General features: G+C 33.1%; 1 protein-coding gene across 3 annotated transcripts in view; it reads left to right on the forward strand.

Annotated features, from left to right (window-relative positions):
- LOC140447185 (uncharacterized) overlaps nt 1–26,692 on the forward strand; it is a 232,029-nt gene that overhangs the window by 2,227 nt on the left and 203,110 nt on the right. Inside the window, exon 1 of one of the 3 annotated variants that reach the window (XM_072539687.1) lies at nt 7,501–7,896. The exons of 1 other annotated variant lie outside the window; for it this stretch is intronic. In XM_072539687.1, the coding sequence (XP_072395788.1) occupies nt 7,751–7,896 (146 nt within the window). In that variant the 5' untranslated portion in view covers nt 7,501–7,750. Of the gene's footprint in view, nt 1–7,500; nt 7,897–13,025; nt 13,338–26,692 lie in introns of those variants that run through there. One more of the 3 variants, XM_072539686.1, reaches the window with a different exon arrangement.

Below are 26,692 nucleotides of genomic sequence, written 5' to 3' on the forward strand. Positions count from 1 at the left end.
GTACCAAAGTTATACGATAAAATAGTATACCATCAACTATATTGGCAATGTAAAGAATTATTATCTGTAGTTCTTTGCAGCGGGAAAATCCGCTATTACTAACTTGGCAGTATATGAAATGGATCTGTTGGAGGCATGGAGAGGAAGGAACAGGTAGACTCAATAAACACTGACTTCTCCAAGGCCACTGACAGAGTCAATTTCGACATTTTGCTTGCAAAACTCCACAATTTAGGATTTACTAAGGAGGCCATAGAATGGATATCAAGTTTTTTAAAGGATCTAAAACAAAGAGTGACACTATTTATTTTCCTATTTGAATCATTTGAGGTTTTATCAGGTGTCCCCCAAGGAGGTCACTGTTTATCATTACTATTTAATCTCTTTATAAATGATATTTCTGATAATCTTGAATCATTAGTTTTACTTTTTGCAGATGACTTAAAGTTATATAGATGTATAAACTCTATAGCTGACATAAATATATTGCAAAAGGATATTGACAGGTTATGTGACTGAAGTATCCAGAATAATCTTATTTTAAATATCGATAAATGCTGTTTATCAGTTTTTTTAGGGGGAGTAAACAATACGACTCAAACTATCTTATGAATAATGTTAACTTAAGATACAAAAATCAAGTTACAGACCTGGGCATCACTTTTAATGAAAGCATCAATTTTAATGATCATATTTTACAGATTACATTGAAAGGTCTTAAACTTCTATCGAATTTTTACCGTCGAGCTGATACAAATTTTTTGAACATTGATTTCGCTCGCGTAACTCACATTTAAAATCAACGGTCGCTTTAAGCGTTGTTTGTGAGAGAACGGTCATTCTACACAAAAACTGCTTATAAACATTTTTGTTTAAAATTATCTCAGCTGCATTTTTTATTTAAAATAATTTTTATTTAAATATTCTTGGTAAATCTATTTTTTTTGCGTTTTTACCCTCTTATGATTGCAGTTGTAGGGGGAAGCCCGGTGGTAAAAGTAAACCTTTTTACACATTTTTTGGGTTCCCAAAATTAATATTCTCGGGAAAATTCAGCTTTTACGACGACTGGACTATAAGAGAGCTTATAGAGGACTAAGGAGAGACAGGACCTTCAATCCTAAAATCGGAGATAGAAGATGCCATTGCAGCACTAAAAAACAATAAGTCAGCAGGTCCGGACAATGTACCCTGCGAAATATTAAAGATCCTATGTAAATCAGACAAACAGTTCCTTGATAATCTAGTTGAACTTTTTAACAACATATATAATAGCGGTAAAATCCCGGAGAACTGGCTGCAGTCAACATTTATTACAATCCCGAAGAAACCAAATGCCCAGATCTGTGATGACTACCGGCTTATAAGCTTGATTAATCATGTCACTAAAGCGTTCACTAAGATCATTCATAGAAGAATATATGATAAATGTGAGTCAAATATTGATAGATCGCAGTTTGGCTTTCGGAAAGCACTTGGAACTAGAGAAGCAATTTTCGCTCTCCAGGTGCTTATGCAGCGGTGTAGAGACGTTGATAAGGACGTGAATTTGTGCTTTGTGGATTTTAGAAAAGCATTTGACAATGTCAATCATGAACAATTGATAGATATTCTGCGAAAGACAGATATTGACGACAAGGACATTCGAATTGTGGCAAACCTATACTGGGGTCAAACAGCAAGAGCAAAAATTGGCAACGAACTCACTAAAAGTGTGCAGATCAAAAGAGGTGTCCGTCAGGGTTGTATATTATCCCCACTCCTATTCAATATTTATTCCGAAGAAATATTTAATAAATGTATGGAAAATGCAAATGAGGGCATAAAAATAAACGGCGAGTTAACGAACAATATAAGATATGCTGACGACACGGTGATTCTTGCCAGTACCATAGACGAATTACAGCAGGTAATGGAAAGAGTTTATTCAGTTAGTGAGGAATACGACCTGAGCCTCAACTTCAAGAAGACAAAGTGGATGCTGATAAGCAGGAAGCATCAGCCTGCTCGACAGTTACGGATAAGTAACATACTAATTGACCATGTAGAATCTTATGTGTACCTTGGCACCAACGTAAATGCAAAATGGGAACAGGCCACAGAAATTAAGGCGAGAATAGAACGAGCTAGAGCAGCATTTAGCAATATGAAAAAGCTCCTCATAAGCAGGGATTTGACTCTTCCCCTAAAACTACGTCTAGTTAAATGCTACATTTTTCCGATCTTACTGTATGGTGTGGAGGCCTGGACGCTGACGAAGACGCTCACGAGAAAACTAGAAGCATTTGAAATGTGGGTGTACCGACGCATTCTTCGTATATCCTGGACCGAACATGTCACCAACACAGAGGTAATCCAAAAAATCGGAAAGGAGAAAGAAATCGTGAATACAATTAAACAAAGAAAGCTTGAATATCTAGGCCACATATTGAGACACGATAAGTACCGTCTACTGCAATTGATTGTCCAGGGAAAAATAGACAGTAAGCGAGGGCCAGGCAGGAGAAGACACTCGTGGCTCCAAAATCTGAGGAAGTGGTTCGGGCTCACATCGGTCGAAGTATTCAGAAGCGCTGCAAATAAGATCAGAATTGCCATGTTAATAGCCAACGTTCGCAACGGACAGGGCACTTGAAGAAGAAGAAGGACTATAAGACGAAAGAAATTGTGTAACTGGCTTATAGATGGCGCAACTAAAAACACTTTTTTCTATTAAATAACTAATCCAAATCTTAGGCGACGCATGAGATCTTCCCCTAGAGTTGGTAATGTTATTAAATGGTGCATGAACTGGGTATGATAAGACAAGGGGGTCACAAACAAATTTTTTTGTCGGTCCCCAATCTAAGAAAGTTTGGGAAACACGGGTTTATAGAATTCTGCTTCTGATTTTGATTTATCTGAAAAAAAAATTCTTTGAGGTATTTTTTTACATCTGTCGGTGTACAAAAATAAGTTAGAGTTAAATAATTGCTGTTTTCGATTAAATAAACAATAATGTCACAAACTTCTAGCGCAATTCGTCCTTTCGAATTTTCCAAAGTGTCTTAATAATCTACGATGAAACGCAGTAACATTTTTGAGTCAAATGCAAAACGAAACTAAAATTTTAGTAAATAATCATCTTGTTGTACATAACAACTGAGATCAATATAGCAAAAAAGTATAAAATCGATTACGTGTTTTTATTTTAAAACTATAATCGAATCAATAGTCCCTCTGGAAGTTATTTATATTTCAATAAAAGTTCCGTTGTTAGACTTGTTCGTGTAACGTTCAATAAAGCGAACCAAATTTCCTAAATATTTAGGCGAATGCCAAATAAACATTCAACTATTTACAAAATGTCAAATTGCTATTTTATTATTTTTTTAGTAGCTTTTCCTAGAGTTAAAAATAAAAGTGTTGCATTTTTCTCATAAATTACGAAACGGATATAAAATTAAATAAAAGACGGGCTTAGAATTTGTTTAAACCGGTCTTAGTAATTAGTATGATACCTGCTGTAAAAAAAAATAAATTGTTTGCCACGTGTGTTTATCGTGTTACGAAAAAATATGCAAAACGAGTTTCTTAATATTGCTGTTTAACAAAATGAACTAGAATGACCCAGATAACATGTGTAGTGGGCGATTGAGCTGATAAAATGTTAAAATATTGATTTATGTATGGTAAAACCTTTCAATAGTGACCACCCTCAGAGAATCAAAAGCTGGTCGCTAAAGAAGAGTGCTCGTCTAAGAGAATATACCATACTTTTTATAGTTAGCTAAAAGAAGCTACTGACAATGACAATGAAGTAATGAAGAAGTGGAAATTGTGGATTTTTTAAATCAAAGAACATGTTTAGCCACATCTTTTTTTATATAAACTTCATTTTTTTATAAATATATAATTTTTTTTGTAAAATAATAAATGTGTATGCATTTTATTGACTAACACAATCAAATAACAAGAGTTATGGTTTTCTAAAACTAAAGTATAATTTCACTATTTGAGAGAGTGAGTCATCGTTTAAAGGCCCAGAAATGCGGAAAGCCGTTTGGAAATCCAGTGACGTACACTTACTTTTATTTTAACGTTAATTATATTTTATTTTTCAAATATTAATGTTCGAAATAGGCCACAATATATTTATTTACAAGTTTTTACTGACGTTTCGATCTCTATATCCAAAGACCGCTTTCAAAGATATAAATGATAGTTATATTTATTTTATTTGTTTATTATTAGATATTTTTATAATCTTATATTGTTTATTTTCTTTTTTTTTCTATCTTTAAAAACGGAATAGAGATCGAAACGTCAATGTATTAAACATGTAAATAGATATATTGTGGCTTATGTCCAACCTTCTCCCTAAAAATACAGAATGCCACAAACAAGCAGCTATAGAAAAATAAATATATCTGTCATTTGTATGTTTGAAAACGGTCTCTTTATAGAGATCGAAACGTCCGTAAATTAAACATTTGAATAAATATATTGTGGCTTATTCCCAAAATTATTTCTAAAAATACAGAACGACAAGCGAAAAGCCATAGAAAATAAATAATACTATCATTTGTATAATTGAAAACGGTCTCTGGATATAGAGATCGAAACGTCAATAAATAAACATATGAATAAATATTTTGTGGCTCATTCCCTACATTCCCCTAAAAATACAGAATGCCACAAACAAAAGGCTATAAAAAAGAAGTAATGTTGCAGAAAGTTTACTGATACCAATCGCCTGTAGCGGAAGTTACGCTAAAACGTCTTTTGACGTGACCCGTCCTTAAAGAGTTACACAATGAAATTTTTTTAAAACAAATTTTAAGACAGTTTCCACACCACCCCAGAGGTATGTCTTGTGGCGCGATACTTTTTTTAAATGGGTGTTCGCCAAGAGCCATATTGTCTTATTAAATAAAATGAACAAAACACTTTAAAAATATTTTAAACAAAACAGTTTAAAACAAAACAAAATAAAATCCTATAAAACAAAATAAAATTCTATAAAAACAAAATAAAAATAATGTTTGATGTGTTTAAACACAAACACTATACACACTTACTATGTTCTTCTCGTGTTTTTTTGTTTTTGGTTTTTTTATGCTGATGTTCTTATTAAACTATTAGAAAATATTATTCGCTGTCTAAACCTGAAGATGCAGTGCTGCTATCGCTGAAATTATATTCACCACCTGGTGTAATTATAATTGGCTCTAGTAAAACTTTGATATGAGTGTCAAGTTCCCACATACGATGTTCTTCTTTAATTATGTGGCCCAATCATTTAGCCCATTTCTCTGGAGTTTACATGAAGGATTGCTTGAATCAAAAGTTTCTTAATTTCGTTTAATTTGAACGTTTTGTTATTGCGTGCTACTTCTCCTTTCACTTGCTCCCAGATAAGTTCAATAGGATTAAGTTCGCAATGATAAGGTGGTAGACGCAGAACTTTGACACCATAATCTTTTGCAGTTTCATCTACAGCATATTTAAGATATTCAATTTTCCTTAACCGTGCAATGTCAAGTAGCTAAATTTTGAGCATTGATTCTTCGTATGCAATCCCCTTTTCTGCAAGTCATTCTTGAATCCCCTCTTTCAATTTCTTTAATAATCACCTGTTTTTTTCGACTCAACTTGAAGAAAACCATCATCAAGAAACCCTGTATCACTTCCTATATGGGTGACGATTAAACGCCGTCCCTTTCCTGATGGAGCTTTTAATCCTGTATATCAGCCTTCTATAAATGCTTCACGTTTACTTTTGACATTTAAATCTTGCCAAACTTTTCCAACTGTATGACCTTTTCCAACCTTGGTTAATCCAGGTTTCATCCAAATAACATATTTTGCGTCCAGTGCTGCGAATTTTGCGTATTTCTTCTAAATATTTTCTTCTCCGCACAATAATTTTATTTTTTTCTAATAGCATACTTTTTCTGTTGAGTTTTACATATCGAAAGTTCATTTCACGCATGGTCCTGGTTAAGACTCTACGAGATATCTTGGGTAAGGAGTCATCGTTTTCGAGCTCTTGAGAAATATTTTTCAGTGTTGGAATTTCACTCCGAAAATAAAATGAATGAATTTTTCGACGTATAATATTCCTTGTCTCGTCATCCAAAACAATGCTTTTCCTACCTCTAGTTTTGACTTTTTCTTGCTTTTTATTTTCCGATGTATTTTTAAGTACACGATAAATACAGCTAACGGATACTTTTGTTAAACTGCTACAAATGTCGACCGCTTGGCTAACATTTAATTCCATTTTTCTGCCGACAATTCCTTCATAAACGTTTCGTATTATTACCTTCTCTTCGGACGTTAACATTTTCTGTCTCTTTTGCGGCATTTCATTTTTGGAATCAACATCAGAATTTTGCAGTCTTCTCTTGGAACAACTCGGTTTTTCGTCCAACTCCAATAAAACTCAAACCAAATAATCACAGAATATAACTAAAAATTTACTATAAAACGACAAACTATAACACTCGTATTATCAATAACACGTTTTATCAATAACACAAAGTTATCGCATAAAATACCCTACCCTCAGAAACGCCAATGTAATGAACTATTGTTGATGGGCACTCGCTCGACAAAAAGTAGTTTTACTTGTTTCTGTGGATCTGAATTGAAACGGAGTTCCGTCGCTAATTCCAAAGTTGCCAAACGATTGAAAAATATTGTTTTAAAATATCGATTTTTATTTTATAAATTTAAATATGTAACGAAACGAAACATATAAATAAAATTTATTTTATTACAATTTTGTGCTTAATTTTTACTATTGAAAAAATCAGGTTTTTTTGTATTTTTATGACAGTAATAATCGCTGCGTGGAAGAATACAGGTTTTGTATGACCATAATTACTACTTGTGAACAAGAATTGGCTACACTGTACGACAACTTCTGGTCAAGTCTACTATAGAGAAGCACAAATAAATATACTACTTTATATATTCTGTAATTTCTTATGAGGAAACGCAAATTGCAATCGAGAAAACAGGCAGTTTTCGAGGGCCGCTGTGTACATTTAAATTTGAGGATATTCGGCGTTTAAACTATGATATCACTCTTCTAAATTGAGGGTTTCTACGATAACTCAATATTTTCTAGATTTTTTTTTAAATTTTAAACCTTAATATCTCAGCTTTCTTATTTTGTGGCTTATGTTATGTTGCAATAAGATCTTCAATTACTTGATCGATATATCTTTAAAAATTGCAGTGACGCAATTTGTAAGTAAATACACAACGGTTCATGAATAAATGATATAAACACCTACTTTTTTTATCTATTTATCTCCTTAAAAACCAAGATTGTTAAACAATATTAATCGTTTAGAACACATAGGTTTCGACCTTCACTCATATCAGACAACAAAATTATTTAACAAAATTGTAAAAGAAAGGTCACCCACGTTATCTACAGGATTACTGCTACAATTGTTGTTATTATTATGAAAATATTCTCCAAAGTATGCACACACGTCCTAAAATCTGCTTAAACATAGAAATTATTTGAATAACATAACAAAGGAATAAAATGATAATAATATTTTAAACATTAGCATAGATAAAACTCAACTGACGACTCCATATCCTAAATGCCGTTTAATCAATTATGGTGCGCCTTTTAAATTTATCGCAATCACTAATTGCCAAATAAAAACAATAATAAATTGCGCTATCATTGAGGACTAATTATTCAGATAAATCGTGAAAAGTGCGGTAAATTTGTGCCATAAACATGGAAGAAATGCCAAGAAAAGTGTCTATTCCTTTGAATGTGGTTGTTAGGGAAAACAAAACGTTTGTTCACATTAGAAGACTTAGTCTTCCGGTGCAAAAAGTGTTAAGAAGGACGAAGAGTCTGAAGATCAAAGATCTTTATAGGTAAGAATTAATGTATATTTAAAAAATCACCATGCACCGGTAAAATTATTTAATTATTTTTACGCACAACAGGCCGTTAAGGTCTAGGGCATTTTTTTTTAAACATAATCCTAATACTAACTAATTACAATTATTTTAAACAAAACTTTAACTTAAATATGCATATACAACATTCTTAACTGCTCTGAAGGACCTGGTGGACAATATTTCTCCATTCGCTTCTATTTTGTGCTTTTCTTTTCCAGTCCCTCACCTTCACGTGTTTAAGGTCTTCCTCCAATTTACTAATCCACCTCGTTCTGAGTCTACCTCTTCTTTTGGGCCGATTAGTTTTCTGGTTATTACTAGTTTAGGCATTTTGTTTGCTGCCATTCTTTCCATATGTCCCAACCATCTGATTCGTTGTGACTTGACGAACGTGGTAATGGTAGGTTCTTTATATAAAGCCATTAATTCATTGTTGGTTCTTCTCTCCCAACCATCTTCTCTCTTCCGTCCTCCGAATATGCGTCTCAATATTTTCCTTTCCCATCTTTCCAGAGTATCCTCTTCCTTCTTATTTAATCTCCATGTCTTACCGGCATATGTTACTGTGGGTCGAAATACTGTTTTATATATTCTGAGTTTACCTCGTCTAGAAACGTATTTTGAGTTCAGTAGGGCTCTTAAACTACCTAATTTTTTATTTCCTTTTGCTATTCTGGCTTCGAGCACCCATTTCTCTTTTCCATTTTCATCGAAAACTACACCCAGGTATTCAAATTTGTCTACCCTTTTAAAACTATAGCTTTTACCACTTACAGACCTCACACTAAAGTCTTTTTTTTCCTTCTGTCCCTCCCATGATCATATATTTGATTTTGCCTTCATTTAGTTCCAATCCGAATTTCTGTGCTTCTTTAATGATTTTCTTAAGAAGAGTTGTATCTTATGTAGAAAGAATTTTCTCGATTTTTGCTAGGATCGTTAGATCGTCAGCAAATGCCAAACACTGGTGCTCATTTTTTATGATCGTTTCTTCCACCTTCATGCTGCATTTTCTGATTACAGTTTCTAACACAAAGTTGAATAATGTAGTGGATAAAGGATCTCCCTGTCTCAAGCCTTTTGCAACCGTAAATTGATCTGATATGTAACCCTGCCAAGCAATTTCACACGTAGAGTTATTTAGTGTCATTTTAACTAGCCGGGTCAGTCTCTTTGGTATACCCAAATGTTCCATTGCTCGATACATTTTGACTCTATCGACTCTATCATATGCTTATCTAAAATCCACAAACAAAACATGCAGGGGAACTTTACATTCATAACAAGTCGTTTGTATGTCCTTTAGTGGGAAGATTTTGTCTACAGTAGATCTGCCCTTTCCAAAGCCGGCCTGACACTTATGTAGGATTGTTTTCGTGTAGCAATTTAGTTTATTTCCCAATATTCTTGCCAAGATTTTGTATACCGTGTCTAGTAAGGCTATACCTCTATAGTTGTCACACTTCAGTTTGTCTCCTTTTTTATGCAGAGGGCATATGCTGGCCTCATACCACTCCGATGGCATTATTTCTTTTTCCCATACTTGCACTAGTAGCTGGTATATTTTTCTTTGTAGTTGTTCTCCACCAAACTTGATCATTTCTATGCATATGTCATTTTTACCAGGACTTCTGTTATTTTTCATTTCTTGTATTGCTGTCACCACCTCCTCCTCTGTAGGCTGCCTTTCAATTATCGCATCTTCTCCAACCGTCCAGTTGTTTACTGCTTCGTGCTCCACCTCACCATTTAATAATTCTTCAAAATGTTTTTTCCATTCCGTCATTATTTCTGCCGGATCGCTAATTAAATTCCCGTCTTTACCTTTCATATAACTACAGTGGCTTTGATAACCTTTTCCCATCTTTTTAACTTCTTGATGGAAAGACCTCACCTCTTTGTTTTTAAACTTCTCTTCTTCACCGATAAAATTAGAAATATTAAAAGAAAACTAACCGTTTCGGGGAGAAAGTACAAACTGAATGTCATATATTCTGATTTTATCGGTTCTGTAATATAATATATGTCGGCAATATCATTACAGTTAATTTTTAGGTCCCAACCTAGTTATTAAAAATTATTGATCTGGTTTGACGTTCATATACTACACAATAGGGAATAGACATATGCTTTATTGTCACTGAAAATTGTACAATTTTATAGACAAAGCGTACAAAAAATCAGAAAAATAACAATACCAATTTAAACTTTACTGAAATTACATCAATCGTCAGTATCACAAAATAAAAGTTAACAAAATATACAATCCATTGCGAAATTTAAATAAATTGCAAATTGCATAATAAAACATTACGAACTAATAACTTAAGTTGCTGCATGTTATACCCAAATACACTGCTCCAAGAAATTAACGCACCACTTTAAAACTTACCATATAACAGGAAAATATTAACTGAAATGAAAAACATTTTTTTCGTATTACTTTACTTTGTAAAACAAACATATTTAGTGATGTTGTCGCTAACCATCTTCAATATTCATAAACCTAACACAATCTTAAAACAATTAACAACAAAATCTTTAATTCTAAAAATAGAAATTGTTCAATTTTTTTTTTGCTTAATAAGACGTATTTCCACCCCTGCTACGAATGACAGCTTGGCATCGACGATTCACACTTAAAATAAACGGTCTTCTGATCCAGTTCATTCCAAATTTGGACAAGACGTTGTTCCAGTTCCTGCAGAATGTTTGGTTGATTAGGAAAATTCCGTAGACGTCTACCAAGCAGGTCCCAAACATTCTCTATAGGATTGAGATCGGCACTATTCGCTGGCCATTCCATAACGTCAATTCCAACTTCCTCTAGATAATTTTGCACTATATTTGCAACGTGCGGCCGTGCATTATCGTGCATTAGACCAAAATTTTCGCCAATATAAGGAGCAAATGGCACAACGTGGTCTTGAAGAACGTCAACGATATATCGGTGAGCGTTGATGGTACCGTTATTCAATACCACCAAGTCTGTACGACCGTGAATAACGTCGTTTTTCGCATGTTACACTGTGCATACCGTTCGTTCTGGCATCGGTACACGCGAATACGCCTATCACAATTGTAAAGACAGAATCTGCTCTCATCTGTAAACAGAACTCTATTCCAATCAGCCTCCAACCAATGTATATGATTTCGTGCAAATTCTAAACGCGCTCTGCGATGAGCTGCAGTCAAGACTGGCCCTCTGGCAGGTATACGATTTATCAAATTACCTTCCTTGAGACATTGGCGAACAGTTTCACAGCTGATTCGAACATTATGAATATTTTCAAGTTGGGATTGTAAGTTTCTTGTAGTTACAAATCGTTGTCTTAGGGTGCTAAGTCGTAAAAATTCTTGAACAAAAGTTGTTACACGATGTCGACCTTATCCTGGACGCCTAGAGTGACTACTGGTCTCTCTGTACCGTTCCATAATTCGTGAGACCGATGTATGATGTACGCCGAACCGTTCCCCTAAATGTCTGCAACTCCAACCTTCTTCATGCAAAACCACTATTTGAGCACACTCTTCATTAGTCAAATTTCTCGATTCACGTTGAATTTTGATTAAAATAATAGCAAAATGTTACCACCAAACAGCAATAGTTTACACAACGACTGTAAAATTGACACTAACCTCTTATCGACATTAACAAATTTACAGCACCTTTGTTTTGTGTTCCTTAGAAACCAGTTGAAACAAAAAAACAATACAAGTAACCCGATAAAACCATTCCAAATACATGGTATATTATATGTTGCAGATTTAAGTTTTAAAGGGAGATGACTGTATAATTTTTTTGCCGAATATAGATTTCTTTACTAACTCAGTGGACGGGATCGGTAAATACACATCAAAGGTTGAATTTCTGGTGGAGTAGTCATGATTAGGTCTTGCTTGATAAGGAAAAGTAGAGGACCCTATACTGAACCTTGTGGTACTCCACATACAACGCTTTTATGACTAGAGTCAGGATCATTTGCTCTAATTAGTTGTTTCCTATTTCCCAAGTAAGATAGGAGCCAATTCAAAGAAATACCTTGAATTCCGTAGAAATTTAGTTTTTTCAAAATGTCGTGATTTACACAATCAAAAGCTTTAGCATAGTCACAAAAAACAGTAGCAGTGTACAGATTATTGTTTAGTGCTTGGAGAACTACTACTTGGTAGTTTACTCCTTGATATTTTGGTAAGAATACATAATGAAACTATTCGACTATGATAGAATGATACGAGAAGACCCACAGTCTTCTCGTATATAATGTGCGAAAGAGAAAATAATAATGTGCGAATTAGAACAGACAATTAGAACTGCAAAACGCGTTTCGTGCTTGAATTCAAACGATTGATGCATTTGTTGATGTTTGCTACGTGTATAAACAACAAAATCATCTGCATATTGTATAATAGTTGCTTTAGATATGGAGGTGTGTAAATTAGTAGTATATATATTAAAAAGTAATGGTGCAAGAAAAAATCTTTGTGGCAAACCTAAATTTGCAGTTTGGTATTTTACTGGGCACCCATAATGTCCTCTGAGCCCTACTTGCCTGTTTACATATAATTTGCATATCGTATTAGCAACTTCTTGAGGGATTAGTAATTGCATCATTTTTTCCCGTAAGATGAACCAGTTGACATTGTCGTAGGCAGCCTTAATATCTAGAAACATCGTTTCATTATACTCGTTTTTAGTTAAGCCTATTTGTATGTCTGTAACTAAGCGTGTCACCGCATCTATGGTGCCAAAACCTTTTTTAAAACCATATTGTGTTCATTAATATTTAATGACTTTTTAAATTTTGTTTAAAAATAATATAAACAAATCCTAAAAATCATTTATAAAACATTTTAATAACTTGTTATTATTTTTGTTAATACTTTTAATTACTGATACATAATTAAACGATATTAAATTATTGCAATATATTTGTTTCTTAAAAACAAAACTAATTACTAAAACAACCCCACTACAACATGATATCATCGATATGTTTTAAATATTTCTTATCAGAGTGACTGGTTAGCTTTTTAATATTCTCAGTTTCATTCCAAGTCCTTTTAAGTTTAATTTCCGTGGTATTTTCTTTGTTAATTCTTAACTAATCATCGGCTTATTTCTCTTATCTGTAAGATAAAAACATACAAATTACAGGATTGTTAACTTCTGCAGGTGTTACGTTTGGTTAATAACAGTTGAAACGTGCTAAATCAAACCGGAAACAAGTGTTTGGTGCTCATTTTTGTAAGACTAGTTTTAAAATGGATAAATCATTGGATCGGTTGTCTCTTTCTCTCACTCCGGTTGTTCATAAACATAAAAAGACTTTTTCTCGAATAAAAAAACTAAGCATCCCATTCCAAAAAGTTTTCAGAAAAACTAAGAAGTTCAAGTTTAAAAAAAATCGAAGGTAAGATTATAGTCAACTAACGTATGTCCCTAAAGTTTTCGGAAAAAATAAATATTTAATGTATTTTTATAGAACAGAAAGAGGTCCGTGGTCTTAGATGGCACGTAAATTTGGTCTTGCATATACAATAACTCTTTGGACTGTTTCCAAGTCGATCTCACGAATTTTTTTCTAAATTCTTCGCCTTAACTGATCTTCATTGGGGGCTTCCCAGCCATTATTATACCCCATTTGACTCAAAACAGCCCAAAACTCTTCTATATGCCTCGCCTGAGGCACATTTGGAGGGATGTCTCGCTTGGGAACAAAATTTATATTTTGAGCAGTTAACCAATCTGTCGTTGGTGTATCAAATTCGTCGTTGCCCTTAATTTTGGAATTGAATAAAGTAAAATACTTTTCATCATCAATAATGAGAATTTTACCAGGAAAATGAATACGTCTCAATGCATGGTAACATCTAAGAATTTTTTCTAACTGGGCTCTTGTGTACTTAGGAGCTTTTTTTCTTTTATATCGTTTTAAATTATTTCTAGAAATTGTTCTACTTACAGTCATTCGTGAAACAGTAAATCTTCGGCCAACATTTCGCAAAGACTTTCCTAATTTCTTTATACTCTCAACTAATATCTGTTCCCGAGCAGGAATTAAAACTCTTGGTCTTCCACTTTTGGGCAAATTAAGGCATGGTATACCCTTTTTGCACTCTTTGCACTCTTTGTAGTATTGTTGACACAGAAATATTTTGAGCACTAAAAATTCTTACAATAACGCGTTTTGGTACATGTCCAACTAAACGATAAATACTTTGACGAATATTAAGTTTGTACATCTTAACAAACCGTATTTATCAAAACTGACATTGTTTATTATATCGTTTAAGTTGTTTACTAACTTTGGTTTTCAGTGGCAACTTAATCCAAAGCTTTCTATCAATAATACTTTTAAATCTAAAATTTTCCGAAAACTTTAGGGACATCCGTTATATATTTTATGTTTGTCTAAATAATACAACCAGTACAAGGTTTAAAAACAAAATATGGCCAGCAGAATCTAAAGCAGGTTTTGCAAAGTCAACTGAAAGGTCGACATCAAAAGCATAATGAAAGCCTACAAGAATATTAAGCCGATATTCCCAAGATCTATTTCTATTAACGCTTTTACAATTCTGTGGTCGCTGTTAAAAACTGGTTCAGAACATTTTTGCCTTTTGTAAGTGATCATAAAATCGATCTCGTTCCTCGTTTTTATATTCAGGCTCCGCCACGTCCATTTGCGATGTTCTTTTTTGTAGAAGAAGCTGTTAATTTGGAACAGATTTTTTTCAGCAAGAAACTAAGCAGAGATTCACTGTTCTCATTCCTGTTTTCCAACCAAATTTTCCAAGTGATGTTTCTGTCTCATCTGACTTTCCCCTTGTTTTTGCGTTAAATATTATAGTAAAGTGTGCTTTTGTTTGTTTATCTCATATAAACGTAATATTTACTCTTGGTATGCTACAAGAAAACAGTTTCCTTCCAAACCTCTTTGTTTTTTGTGTAACTCTACATACATACATACATACATACTCAACATATAAAATATTCTAGCAAGTTGATGTTTTATTTAGTAATTGAGTTCTCCTATATCATTTTTTTTTACAAAAAACCTGCTTCAATCTAATAAGGTTATTAATGGACCGGTAACAATTAATTGCACTTTGCTTAGTAAATTAAAGCCTTTTAAAAACAAAAGTAGGTTATCTATAGTGTTTTTTTTTTATTTTAAAATGTCTTTAAGACTGTTTGGTAAATGGTATTTAATTCTGTGACGTTTAAACTTTTCGCACTTTTTCACTATACTAAAACAATTTTTAATTGAAGGCGACTAATTGGCAACATCGCACTTAACGATAACTTAGCAACGAAATCATATTCCACTTATCAATTTTACAGAGGCGTACCAAAAAAAAATTAAGTATTTATTTAAACACATAAATAATTACGTGAAAATCAATCTAAGAATAATGTAATTATTAAATTATCATTTGTACTTTGACAGGTATCTTATGGTTGTCTAACAAGTTAAAGTAAAATTTTATTCTTATTATAGAGTACGTAATACAGAACTTCAAAAAACAGAAAAGTTTGAAAAATACTTATTTTTTCATTAGACTATACAATCTGAAATTTTAACGTACGATCTCGTCATTACACTTCATTCTTTATTTATAGAATTGCTGTGTGCTGTAAATGTTATATTTGTTTTTTTTTTAAACTTGATTTGAAAGTTTCCTTGTGTTTATTTGTTTTATATTCCATATAAATTAAAATAAAGTAAGCTAAACTATTATCATGTGAATGCGTGTTTATAGTAGTGCATTTGTTTATTTGGGTAAATTTTTGAAATATGATACGAAGATGGCCCTAACTACTAAAGAATTAATAGCTTTGTTAGAAGAAGACTCAGATTGTGAAAATGCTGACTCACTTAATGTGGGTTATTTGCCGCCGGAATTAGATGAAGTTTCCGGTGTAGAAGACATTGATGATAATATTATTTGTGAATAATCAATACTTTTTCACTTATTTACATGGGCGAATCATATACAATAAAAATAACCCCGGTAAGAATTTACTTCTGAGATTTTGCATGGTTGCCGTTAGCACTTGGTTTATTTTGTAGATTAGTCACCTTTAATTGAAGATTGTCGGACTATAGCACATGTTTTACCGTAAGGGGTGAACCGCACTCATTACAAATTGGACGTTTTTCTTTCTTGAACAAACGTTCATGAGAAAACTGGGTATGTCCAAGTCGTAAACGGAAAATAGTTATTTGCTTTCGTCTGGATACCTCGGATGTTTGCCATGGTCCAATCTTATTTTTTATCTTCTGAAGCTTTGATGGTGTGGATTTCTATTTATTGTTCCAGTTCTCGAACAGGTGCTTTATGGGTGATATGGTGATACTGATGTAGTTTATAGCTTCTTCTCTATTTTTGTCTGCGGCTTCGTTTTCTGCTATTCCAACATGTGACGGGACCCAGAGAAACGTGATGCTTGTATCTTTAGTATGCAATTTATTCACTTCTTACTTTATTAGTAAAGTTAATTGATGCTGCGTGTATATTTTCCTGATTATTTGTAGTGATGACATAGAATCGGTCACGATTAATATTTTGTTTATCTTATTTGCATTTGCGTGTTGCTTGGTAAATTGCATAGAGTTCTTCTGTTAATATAGTTGCAGCATCTGGAATTCTATGTTTAAGAATCTCTGTGCTGTTAATTATTGCCACTCCGACTCCATTTTCAGATTTAGACTCGTCTGTTTGACGCGAGAGAGTTGTATGATTAGATTAGGGTTGGTGCTATTGTTTTGGAATTGTAATAGACTGCAATTGACTGTTGGAATTTTTATATTTCATGGTGAAGATGAAGACATATTTTTGTACTAATATAAGGGTGGAAATTACTTCCAGTTAAGTAGGTTCATTCCATAATAAATTCTGCTTGAATATGGGAGATCGAACTTTGAAGAGTCATTAGTCATTGATATGTCTAAAATGTTATTTATTGGAATTCTTTACAATTATACTAGAAGTGTAATTAAGGGTTGATAGCTGCCTACGAAGCTCTAGCGTGGGTTCACCTATTTCACCTTGTATGCTATTTAAACGAGTTGTTCTGTATCCCATATCAGTCGTTAATCATATTGGACGAAAAAAGAGTTATTATTATACTAAAAACCGGAAAGTTCATTTTAAAAGGCAACCTTATTACATACTATTACTTTCAATCAATTATTAAAACAATCAGGTTACTGAACATTAATGTCTTAAGTGGGTTTAATCAATTTGCTAGACATTTAATAAATCAGTTCATTTAACTGAATGATATCGTCTTAATAACCGTTAATATTATTAAGTTTTTGTCGGACATTGGCAATAAAATTTCATCAAGAACGCATTGCCAAGAAATCATTCGTAAATTAACCAAATTGGTATTTTTTTTTAAATACTAACAATTTATATCTAATAAAAAAAATGTTTAAAATTCTAAAAAAGCATACTTTTAAAAACGCCGATGTTGGTCTTGTTTACCTAAGTACGTGGTATTTTGCCAATGACTTTTTTTATTTATTTTATCCAGTATGTGGCTAACATCACAAATTTGAGTACGCATGAATTCAAGCCATAGACATAGACAGGGTTACGCAATTGAACTGTTACCTATTCAAACGACCATCATTTTTTTGTGTGAAATTATTTTTTATTGATTCAAATGACAAAAATGTGTGAAAATAATCAAAATTTTAGAATCTACTCACTTTAGCTCGATGTGGCTACCTTTTGCCTTGACTTCAAACGATCAAAAAACGAGTTGCATGCTGCACGAATGTGATGTTTTAGTGCTGTTTTAGTCCTCACCTTGCTCTCCAAAATGGACCAGATGGAATAGTCCATCGGATTTGCGTCTGGCGAATTCGACAGCCATTTTGTGAATGAAATGAAATGTGGAACATGGTTTTTTAACCATTCTTGGTTCACACTAGCTGTATGAGACGGTGTCGAGTCTTCTTGGAACGTCCATGGTCTACAACCGAAATGTTTGCGTACCCAAGGCTCTAAAGCACCTTCTAAAACATTTTCATGATAATAAGTTGCATTGATTTTGACATCAGATTCAATAAAAACGATTGGAGAGCGTCCATCGGCGGTTACTGCTGCCCATACCATTACTTAAGATAGGAAATTACTTCTGGTGGCCGTTCGTAAGCTCAAACTTTCGTAGGTGCGTTCGGTCAAGTAAACACGATCATTTTGAGAGTTTATGAACTGCTCAATTGGGAATTTTTTCTCATCAGATAACACTATGTTCAGAAATTCGCCCCGTTCGCGCAGGCGTAACAACTCCTTTGCTCTTTCAAGCCGAACTTTTTTTTGCTTTGGTGTAAGATTGTGTGCTCTTTGGAACTTGTAAGGCTTGGCATTAAGTTCCTTTTTCAATATTCGTTACATGCTTCGCTGGGATATTTTCAGTTCTTTGGTCATTTGATTACCACTACGACGTGGATTTCGCTTAAGTCGAGCCTTCACTTTCCGAACCATTTCAGGTGATGTTGCTGCTTTTTTTCGTCCACCACCATAGCGTCTTGCAATGCTACCAGTATCATTATAACGATTTATGATGTGATACACAAACATTTTATTCACTGTGAGGTGTTTGAGCTGACGAACAATAGCTGGTTGTGATTTTCCAGCCAAATATAACGCAATCACACTATTACGTTTAAATTCCATTGCGAATAACTTTTGTTGTATGTATAAAACAAATGCAAATGCTTTTGACGGCTTATAAACATACTGAAGTGTTATCAGGCCAACTTTGACGTAGCTGTCATTATCGATTTGCCAGATATATCGATGTGAAGTTGGTAACAGTTCAATTGCGTAACCCAATAAAAATAAACTGATTGCTCCAATACAAGCCCGTTCCTCCAGTGCGACAGAGACAACCGACGCAAAGCAGTCCCTGCATCTCTCTCTAATGGACCATGTTTATTGACCACGTGACCTTCCCATTGGTCATTTAGATCACGTGGACGATAAACCTGGCCCATTAGAAAAAGATACAGGGACTGCTTTCCGTCAGTTGTCTCTGTCGTACTGATGGAGTCAATAAATCTTTAAAATGAGATAATAAGACGTTTGTGAGAGTAGTTGCAGACAAATAAGAATTCATTAGAAATAAATAAACCGTCTTTATTTGTCATAATATAAGTATTATTTTTATAAATACCAACAAAGAAATTAAAAAACTTTCATTCTTTTTGAAAAATAACAACCGAAACATACCGAAAATAAAAAACAATTAAATATTGTCATGACTTAACTTAAACAGCCACCAAATAGAACAACATATCTGAGTACATAAAGTTTAATCGATATATTCTTTAGCATCTAATAATTCTGAAACATTTTCTTGCTACATACAAATAATTCTACAGCTCTGGTTTGATTTATTGTTGGCAACTTTCTGTATAATGAGTGATAATGTGGTGGAATAAATTTCATGAGATCAATCATGTGTTTATTTTTAATTAGCTTCACTAGTCTATGCTCAGAATACAAAAGGTCTTGAACTACATTAAAGAAAATTTGAGACCCTCCCTTTGATTTTGATTTTGAAATATCAATTTCTTCGAATTCAAACGATTCCTGCAATGTTTGTTTATAAACTATAGAGTTTGGTTTATGTTTGCTGTATCGTAACCATTTTATTTGTAATCAGTTCACTTATTGACCATTTATATTAATTTTTTGTTGGTAATACAATCCTCCAATTTTTTTGTTGATAAAAACTTTTCTCTCTTCATTTCAGTGACCAGAAACGGACTGTTTTTAGCATTTTTTACAATATCAACCCAGCCATTTGGATCCAAAATAAATTCTTTATTTATCGCTCTTTTTTCAATGACACCAAAATCGGCATCATTTAGAAGATAGCTGTGTCCTGACACAAGAAATTTGTGATCAATATAATCAATCAATCGAACAATATAATCATGTCAGGGTCTTATACAAGTTTCTGGAGAGCAAAGGACAACTTTATATTTCGATTCTGTCCTGTACAACAATAGGAATACATGATTATGTGTTTATGTTTAGAAGCATTTTACTTAAGGTGCTTTATAAGGCATGCTGCTATTTCCTGGGACCTTCTAGAGCCCTCAATTTCATTCCACATGTACATAAAACCCCTATTATAATCAAAACTATGAACGCCCAAGTTCAGTTTGTAATAAGCCACTGACACACTTAATTTTGTAAACTGCTTTTTCTAAATCTAACGTAAAAACGCAATTTTCTTCACTTGCCTTCAACTTATCTCCACTTAAGGAATTTCTTGCACTGTCTGCCTTCTGCAAATCTAGTTCTTTATCTAATTTTGCTGTTCTTTTTTTTTTCTCAGTCTGCCCAAAAGTTAACTTATTCTGTAGTGAATCACACAGCTGACATGTATCCCTTGATGGAGGTTTAAATTGTAAATTGAACTGAGTGGAAAAAACGTGGTAGTACATCTTTTCTTTTACAGGAACTACGTCTTCTTGTACATACTTTTCTACATACATATTATACATATTTAACGGTTAAGACAGGTAGATATCTCCTGTTAGGTGTATCAGATCTTGTGTAATGTTGTTGTGTTTTTAGGGAGAATGTGACTTACACCGTTTGGCTTCTGAAGCATCCATATATGTCTATGATTCAAACAGAAAGACTCTGTTGAGAAGAATGATAAATGTAAGTTCGTAAAAATACTTTGCTAAGAGATAAAATAAGAAGGAGAATACAGCCACAACGAAAAAAATAGTTAAACGCAAACTAAAGGTGGCATTTATTTGAAATTAATTAATGAAAATTGACTAGGGATGTACCTTTGAAGTTTACTTGAAAGTTTACTCTGTGTATACACCAAAGTTGGTCTGTGTCGTCTTAACTGACAAGAACCACGTGTTAAAAACCGAGCAGAGAAACATGTAGCTCCTCAAGTATTAAATTTTATCCAATGTCATCGACCTAGAGTCAACATATAATTTAATTTTGGTAAGATGTAAACCCATATATGGATGTCATAGCCACAAATTCATTGTTAGCTTCAAGTACATAAGGCACTGAAGATGATCTGATATCGAAAACGTTATGCTGCTACTGTATAAATTTTGACGACACTTGTAAAAGTTTCAACTATAAGTTTTTATATACCTAAATACAATGGTGAAGTGTTTTAACTTCTGTATGTTTTTTTAAACGATGGTATACAGCCAACTACTGGGATTTTCCCATGAATTTTTATAAAAAAAATTATCAAGTGTCATTTTTAAAAATTTCTGCACTATATAATTATTATAACCGACAGGTCACCTAATTCTTAACGATATTACAAAATCTTTTACCCAAACTCTATAAATACATCAAAAGGAATGTTGGCACTACGAAATAGGTACGTTCCAAGTACAGAAGATTTTTTGTTTATATTTAGAGAGAAAATCTTTGACCGACGTTGTATTGATACGCCTGTGACCTATTTGCATTTTTTCACTTGTTTCTGGCATCCCTGCGTCAATTAGACACCTTCGTTTAACCTTAAAAATAGATGAAAATTAGTGTGAGATTGTTTTAATAGCGAATTAAATATAAAAAAAAGGTATATTTTAAATTTTCTTCTACGTTTATTGGAAGATTTAAGAATCATTAAACATATATAGTGTGTCGCATTTAAGATGAAGACAGCCTTATATTTCGGCTATAAAAATAAATACAAATTTGAAGTTTTGCTCAGTCATACAGGTTGAAGGTTCACATTTTTTAAGATTGAAGAGACAAGGGGTTTGTAGACTTATTTTTTAAATAATTAATTTTTGATTTATTTTTTGCATACTGTTAAATTCAAGTATGCCAGCTGGTTCTGTACTCCTTAAGGTATTGTACATACATTTTTAATTTATTCAAATTCTTCGTAAAAAAAAGTTTAAAGCAAATTTTGACTGCCTTGCAAAATAAGTCAACTAGCCCCGATTCTCGACTAATTGACTAACGGCCTAAGGTTAGTTGACGCAATATTTTCTTAGTGATATCGTAAGGGTAATAATAGTGACACAATTCAAAAGCAAATGTAGATTAAATTTTTCACGTCTATTTTGACTATTGACATTAAGAAAATCTAACAATTAAAAACGAAACTCACAAATCATTGTCTCAATTACAATTAATGCATATGAAAAAAGTGATGTATTTTGTTCGTGCATTTGCTACACCTCCATCTGCTGCAATGGGTGCATTGCACCCAATCATCACCTCTAGTGCTATTTCGATAAGGTTCTTCACATACTAACCTCTCAGTTTCATCCTCAGATTCTGCGGATGTAGGGTCATGTCATGATGAACTGCAGACGTAGATCAAATCAGACTTTCTTCCCGGAAAAAAAATTTTCGACCATCTCTAATTTTCGTATTTTTAATGTCTTTCTTTTGGTTGCATGTTTTTCTTTTATCTGGACCTTCCTTTTCTCTCACATTCTGTCCTTCTTCAATGAAAGCATCATTTATCGGAGTATAAGTTAAAATCTTCCGTGAGTTTTTTGAATTTTGTCGAAGACCTGCTTTTAAAAACGGTCTTCTTCAGAGCAAAGCAATATAGAACTTGCAGATTCTATTTTTGTCGATGCGACTGTGTTTGCAGACATATTATCGTTGACTTCTGGGAAATGTTGTCAAAGCAATCAACGGCACAAGTCCAATTTTAAAGTGGAGGGTAAGTATAACCTTAATACAAATTTCCATGCAGATCAGTGGAGACAAAATATTTAATGACATTATTTTAATTATAACTAATCTAGGGGGTGAGTTTTAGCAGTTGAACTGTGATACACTTACATTACTATACATTAAAATGATTTGAATCAATTACCCGCTTTAATTTAACGATTTAATTAAACGATTTTTTTCTAATAGAGGTAGTTTTTACCCCTGAAAAATAAAAAGAAACCAAAGGCACAAGTCCAATTTTAAAGTGGTGGGTAAGTCTGACCTAAATAACATGTGACATGTAAAATTACAAGATGTCGCCGTATTTCTCGTTCATTTAGTGCTATTTGTTAGCAATCATAAAGTTTTATCACCGTCTTATCATGATTCCTATATATTATAGAAGAATGAATAGGTAAAACTCAAAATCGAAGGGAAATTTTGTTTACCCAAAAATAAAATTTATTTATGAATAAATATGTTAACCCGCCTAAGGGTTAACATATCTACATTGACTATTTTCATTAAGTAGATTTAAAAAAAATTGAAAGTTTTTAGCTAATGTTGTCGGTTATTTATTATTTCTTCGTCTATTTCTACACCTTCCTGTCTACAGCTCAGGATTTTTTTGATAGTTTATTTTTTATGTTCTATTAAATTCTCTTTTAAATCGTTGCTGCCAGATCTGTCAAATTAATTACCAAACGTCAGGGGACTTAACCTTATATATTTTCTTGATAAGTTAATTAATATTATAATAAAAGATAAAAGATAGAACTAAATATAGCTAATTTTATAAATAGCTAGGTATCTAAATAGATATTTAAATCATTTAAGAATAATATATTATAATAATAACACGCATTATATGTATACTTATTTTTTAAAAATTCTAGGAAACTAATTTTATATATCATTATAAATTTGAATGGTTTGCTTTTGTAAACGCCCAGAAGATAGTCAATGTTTCTCTAAAACTGCAGTAGGTACTTATCAAAACACATGTTAGCCACTAATTTAATTTGTCAAGTGTGTCATAGGGTGACCTCAATTTTCTAAACCGATTTAAAAAACATGCTACTGAAATCATAAAATTGTTCTTTTACCAGGAATAATAATGTGTCAACGAACCAGTGTTTCTACTGAAAATGAAAATTAAAAGCGACCGTTGCAGAATTGAAATTAAACACTATGTGAGTAAGCAGTTTTACCATGTATTTATTTTTATTTGTCTCATTTCTTGAAGTAGGTATATTGTATGGCTTTATAAAATTTCGTTTTTGTGACCTTTCGAGCCGGTATCTTGTTGAACCAGGGCCGGATTGGCTCAAAAAAGGCGCCAATCTTAACTCTAAAGGTCGTGGCATATTATCATGCACGTTGCGTTTCCAGTCCGTAGCGTTTCTTCCTCTTCTTCAGATGCAAATTCACTAATGGATGTTAGCGATAACATTTTCCATTAATTCTCTATTTCTTGCAATATGTATTAGAGATTGTATGTCGTTAATCCCTGTCCATTGCCTTATGTTTCGGAGCCAGGACATTTTCTTGCGTCCCATTCCTCTCTTGCCTTCAATTTTACCCTCGATTATAAGTTGGAGGAACTGGTATTTTTCATTTCGCATGATGTGACCTAGATACGCCGTTTTCCTTTTCTTGATGGTTTCGAAAAGTTGGCGTTCTTGGTTTATTCTTTTAAGGACATCTATATTTGTGATTTTCGCTGTCCATGGTATTTTTAGGATACGGCGATAGAGCCACATTTCGAAACCTTCTAATCTGTTTATATCCCTCGTTTTGAGTGTCCAGCCCTCTACGCCATATAGCAGCACTGACCACACGTAGCACTTAGTAAACCTTAGTCTCAGTTGAAGATCGAACTCTGAACAAGTCAGTACCTTCTTGAATTTTACGAAAGCTTGTCGAGCTTGCTCAATGCGACATTTTACTTATCTGTCCGATGCCCAGTCTTCAAAAAGCCACGATCCCATGTATTTAAATTTACTCACTCTTTCAATGGACTTAGTATTCAGTGTTATGGAGGAGTTTTCAAGTGCATCCAAGTTCCTGGAGATGATCATAAATTTGGTTTTTTTAGTATTAATCTCTAATCCCATTCGCTTACTGTATTCTAAGATTATAGTGACAAGTTGTTGAAGATCGACTATGTTGTCACAAATTAAGACACCATCATCAGCATATCGTATGTTGTTGATCAATACTCCATTCACTTTGATTCCCATCTTTGCATCCTCCAAAGACTCTTAAAATATGGCTTCCGAATAAATGTTAAATAAAAGAGGGGAAAGCACACATCCCTGTCGAACGCCCCTTCTTATATGTATGGGTTTGGATATAGAATTGTCTATTTTTAACTGTGCCGTTTGATGCCAGTACAAGTTTTCAATGCATCTTATGTCTTTTTGGTCTATATCAACTTTCTTGAGGATCTGCATTAACTTGTGGTGTTGGACACGATCAAACGCTTTTTGGTAATCTAAAAAGCATAGAAACACATAGCAACTAACCGTAGCGTTTAGTTACCGAAAAATATAATATGAACAATTCACACTGTCGGGAACGTATCGTATCAGACACCTTACGTATCCGTTCAGTATATTCGAAAACAATATTATACTGATGCCGACGGCTACGTAACGAGTCGTAACCTGTTGGTACGGATAATGTGAATTAGGAGTCCGTCGTTTTCTCCTCGTTGTTTATTTGTGTATTTGTTTGATTTTGATACAGAGTATTTAAAAAAATAATTTTCGAGGGCATTTTGTCATTTATGCATGTTTTTATTGCTTTGTGACAATTAAACACGGAAGTGATAAACAATTAGGACTTTTGCACGGAAGTGATACCTCTTCTTTTTTTAAAAATACTTTTTGGTTTGATATTTACAGTTTAATAATACAAGTTAAAATGGATTTCGAAAAATTAATTAAACGCGGTGAAAAAATTTTATATAAATACAATGATAAATGCTATTATGATGCAAATAAAGAAGAAAATATTTGGAAAAGCGAGAACACATCTTCACCTCACCACACTGGAACGTTCTGTGAACGCGCAGTCCGATTGCTGGACTGGAAACGCAATATTTCAGTAATTCGTTTGGTATCCCGTCTTTATCTGCTGCTTTTCTGTTCTTCAGGTTTTCAAGTATTTCCCGAACTTCTTGTACATTTATATAAGTTCTTCGTTCGTGGTAATTTCTGGTTTTTCCGGTTCTATTGTCGTTTGTTTTTCCTCTGCATAGAGCTTTTTTAGGTAGTCAATCCACGTATCATTTTCTATGTGTTTTGGTTCTATTAATTCCTTTACCTCCGTTCTTTGACCTCTTATGAAGCGCCATATTTCCTTTTGCAGACCGTAAAAATCACGTTCCAACACTGTAATTTCAAAGGAATAAAATTAGTCGTTTGCGCCATTTGCATTGCACTAGTTTATATAGATATACAAATATACACGTGCAATGCATGCACGATATAGGACAAAAACTAACAATTTTTGCATGTTATGTATAAGATCTAAATAGACAGGAATGTAAATATCAACTAAAATAATTGACAATTGACACATTTTATAGTAAAAATAAGTAACCAATTAAAAAAGAAGGTTTAGACGTCAAAACATACTGACGAAGCAGTTACTAACATTAAGTGTGTTTTTAAGTCTTATCTTCTATAATTATAAACTAATTAAATCCGTCAAAATCATATCATGTTATTTTGCAACAATGATAAAAATATGTTATATATTAATCTTTACTTTTTTTAATTTAATAGGTCTCCGATACAGCAAAATAGAATTTTCCTACTAAATTTGCTTTTCGTTATCGTAAATTAGATCGTAAATCAGATTATACCATTATACCAAAGCCTAAAAGTCGGGTTTATATTCCATGGACTAAAATATTTTCATTTTAACTCTTTCTTTTACTGTTCGGAACGTACACAAGGACGTGACAGTGATCTTGACCGAATGCTCGATTGGTACAAATCTTAGAATGCTAGTCTTACCAGTGATACGCGAGGACTTGTTGAAAAATAAAAAG

Source organism: Diabrotica undecimpunctata, chromosome 8 (genome assembly GCF_040954645.1).
Source record: "Diabrotica undecimpunctata isolate CICGRU chromosome 8, icDiaUnde3, whole genome shotgun sequence".
Classification (NCBI taxonomy): Eukaryota; Metazoa; Arthropoda; class Insecta; order Coleoptera; family Chrysomelidae; genus Diabrotica; species Diabrotica undecimpunctata.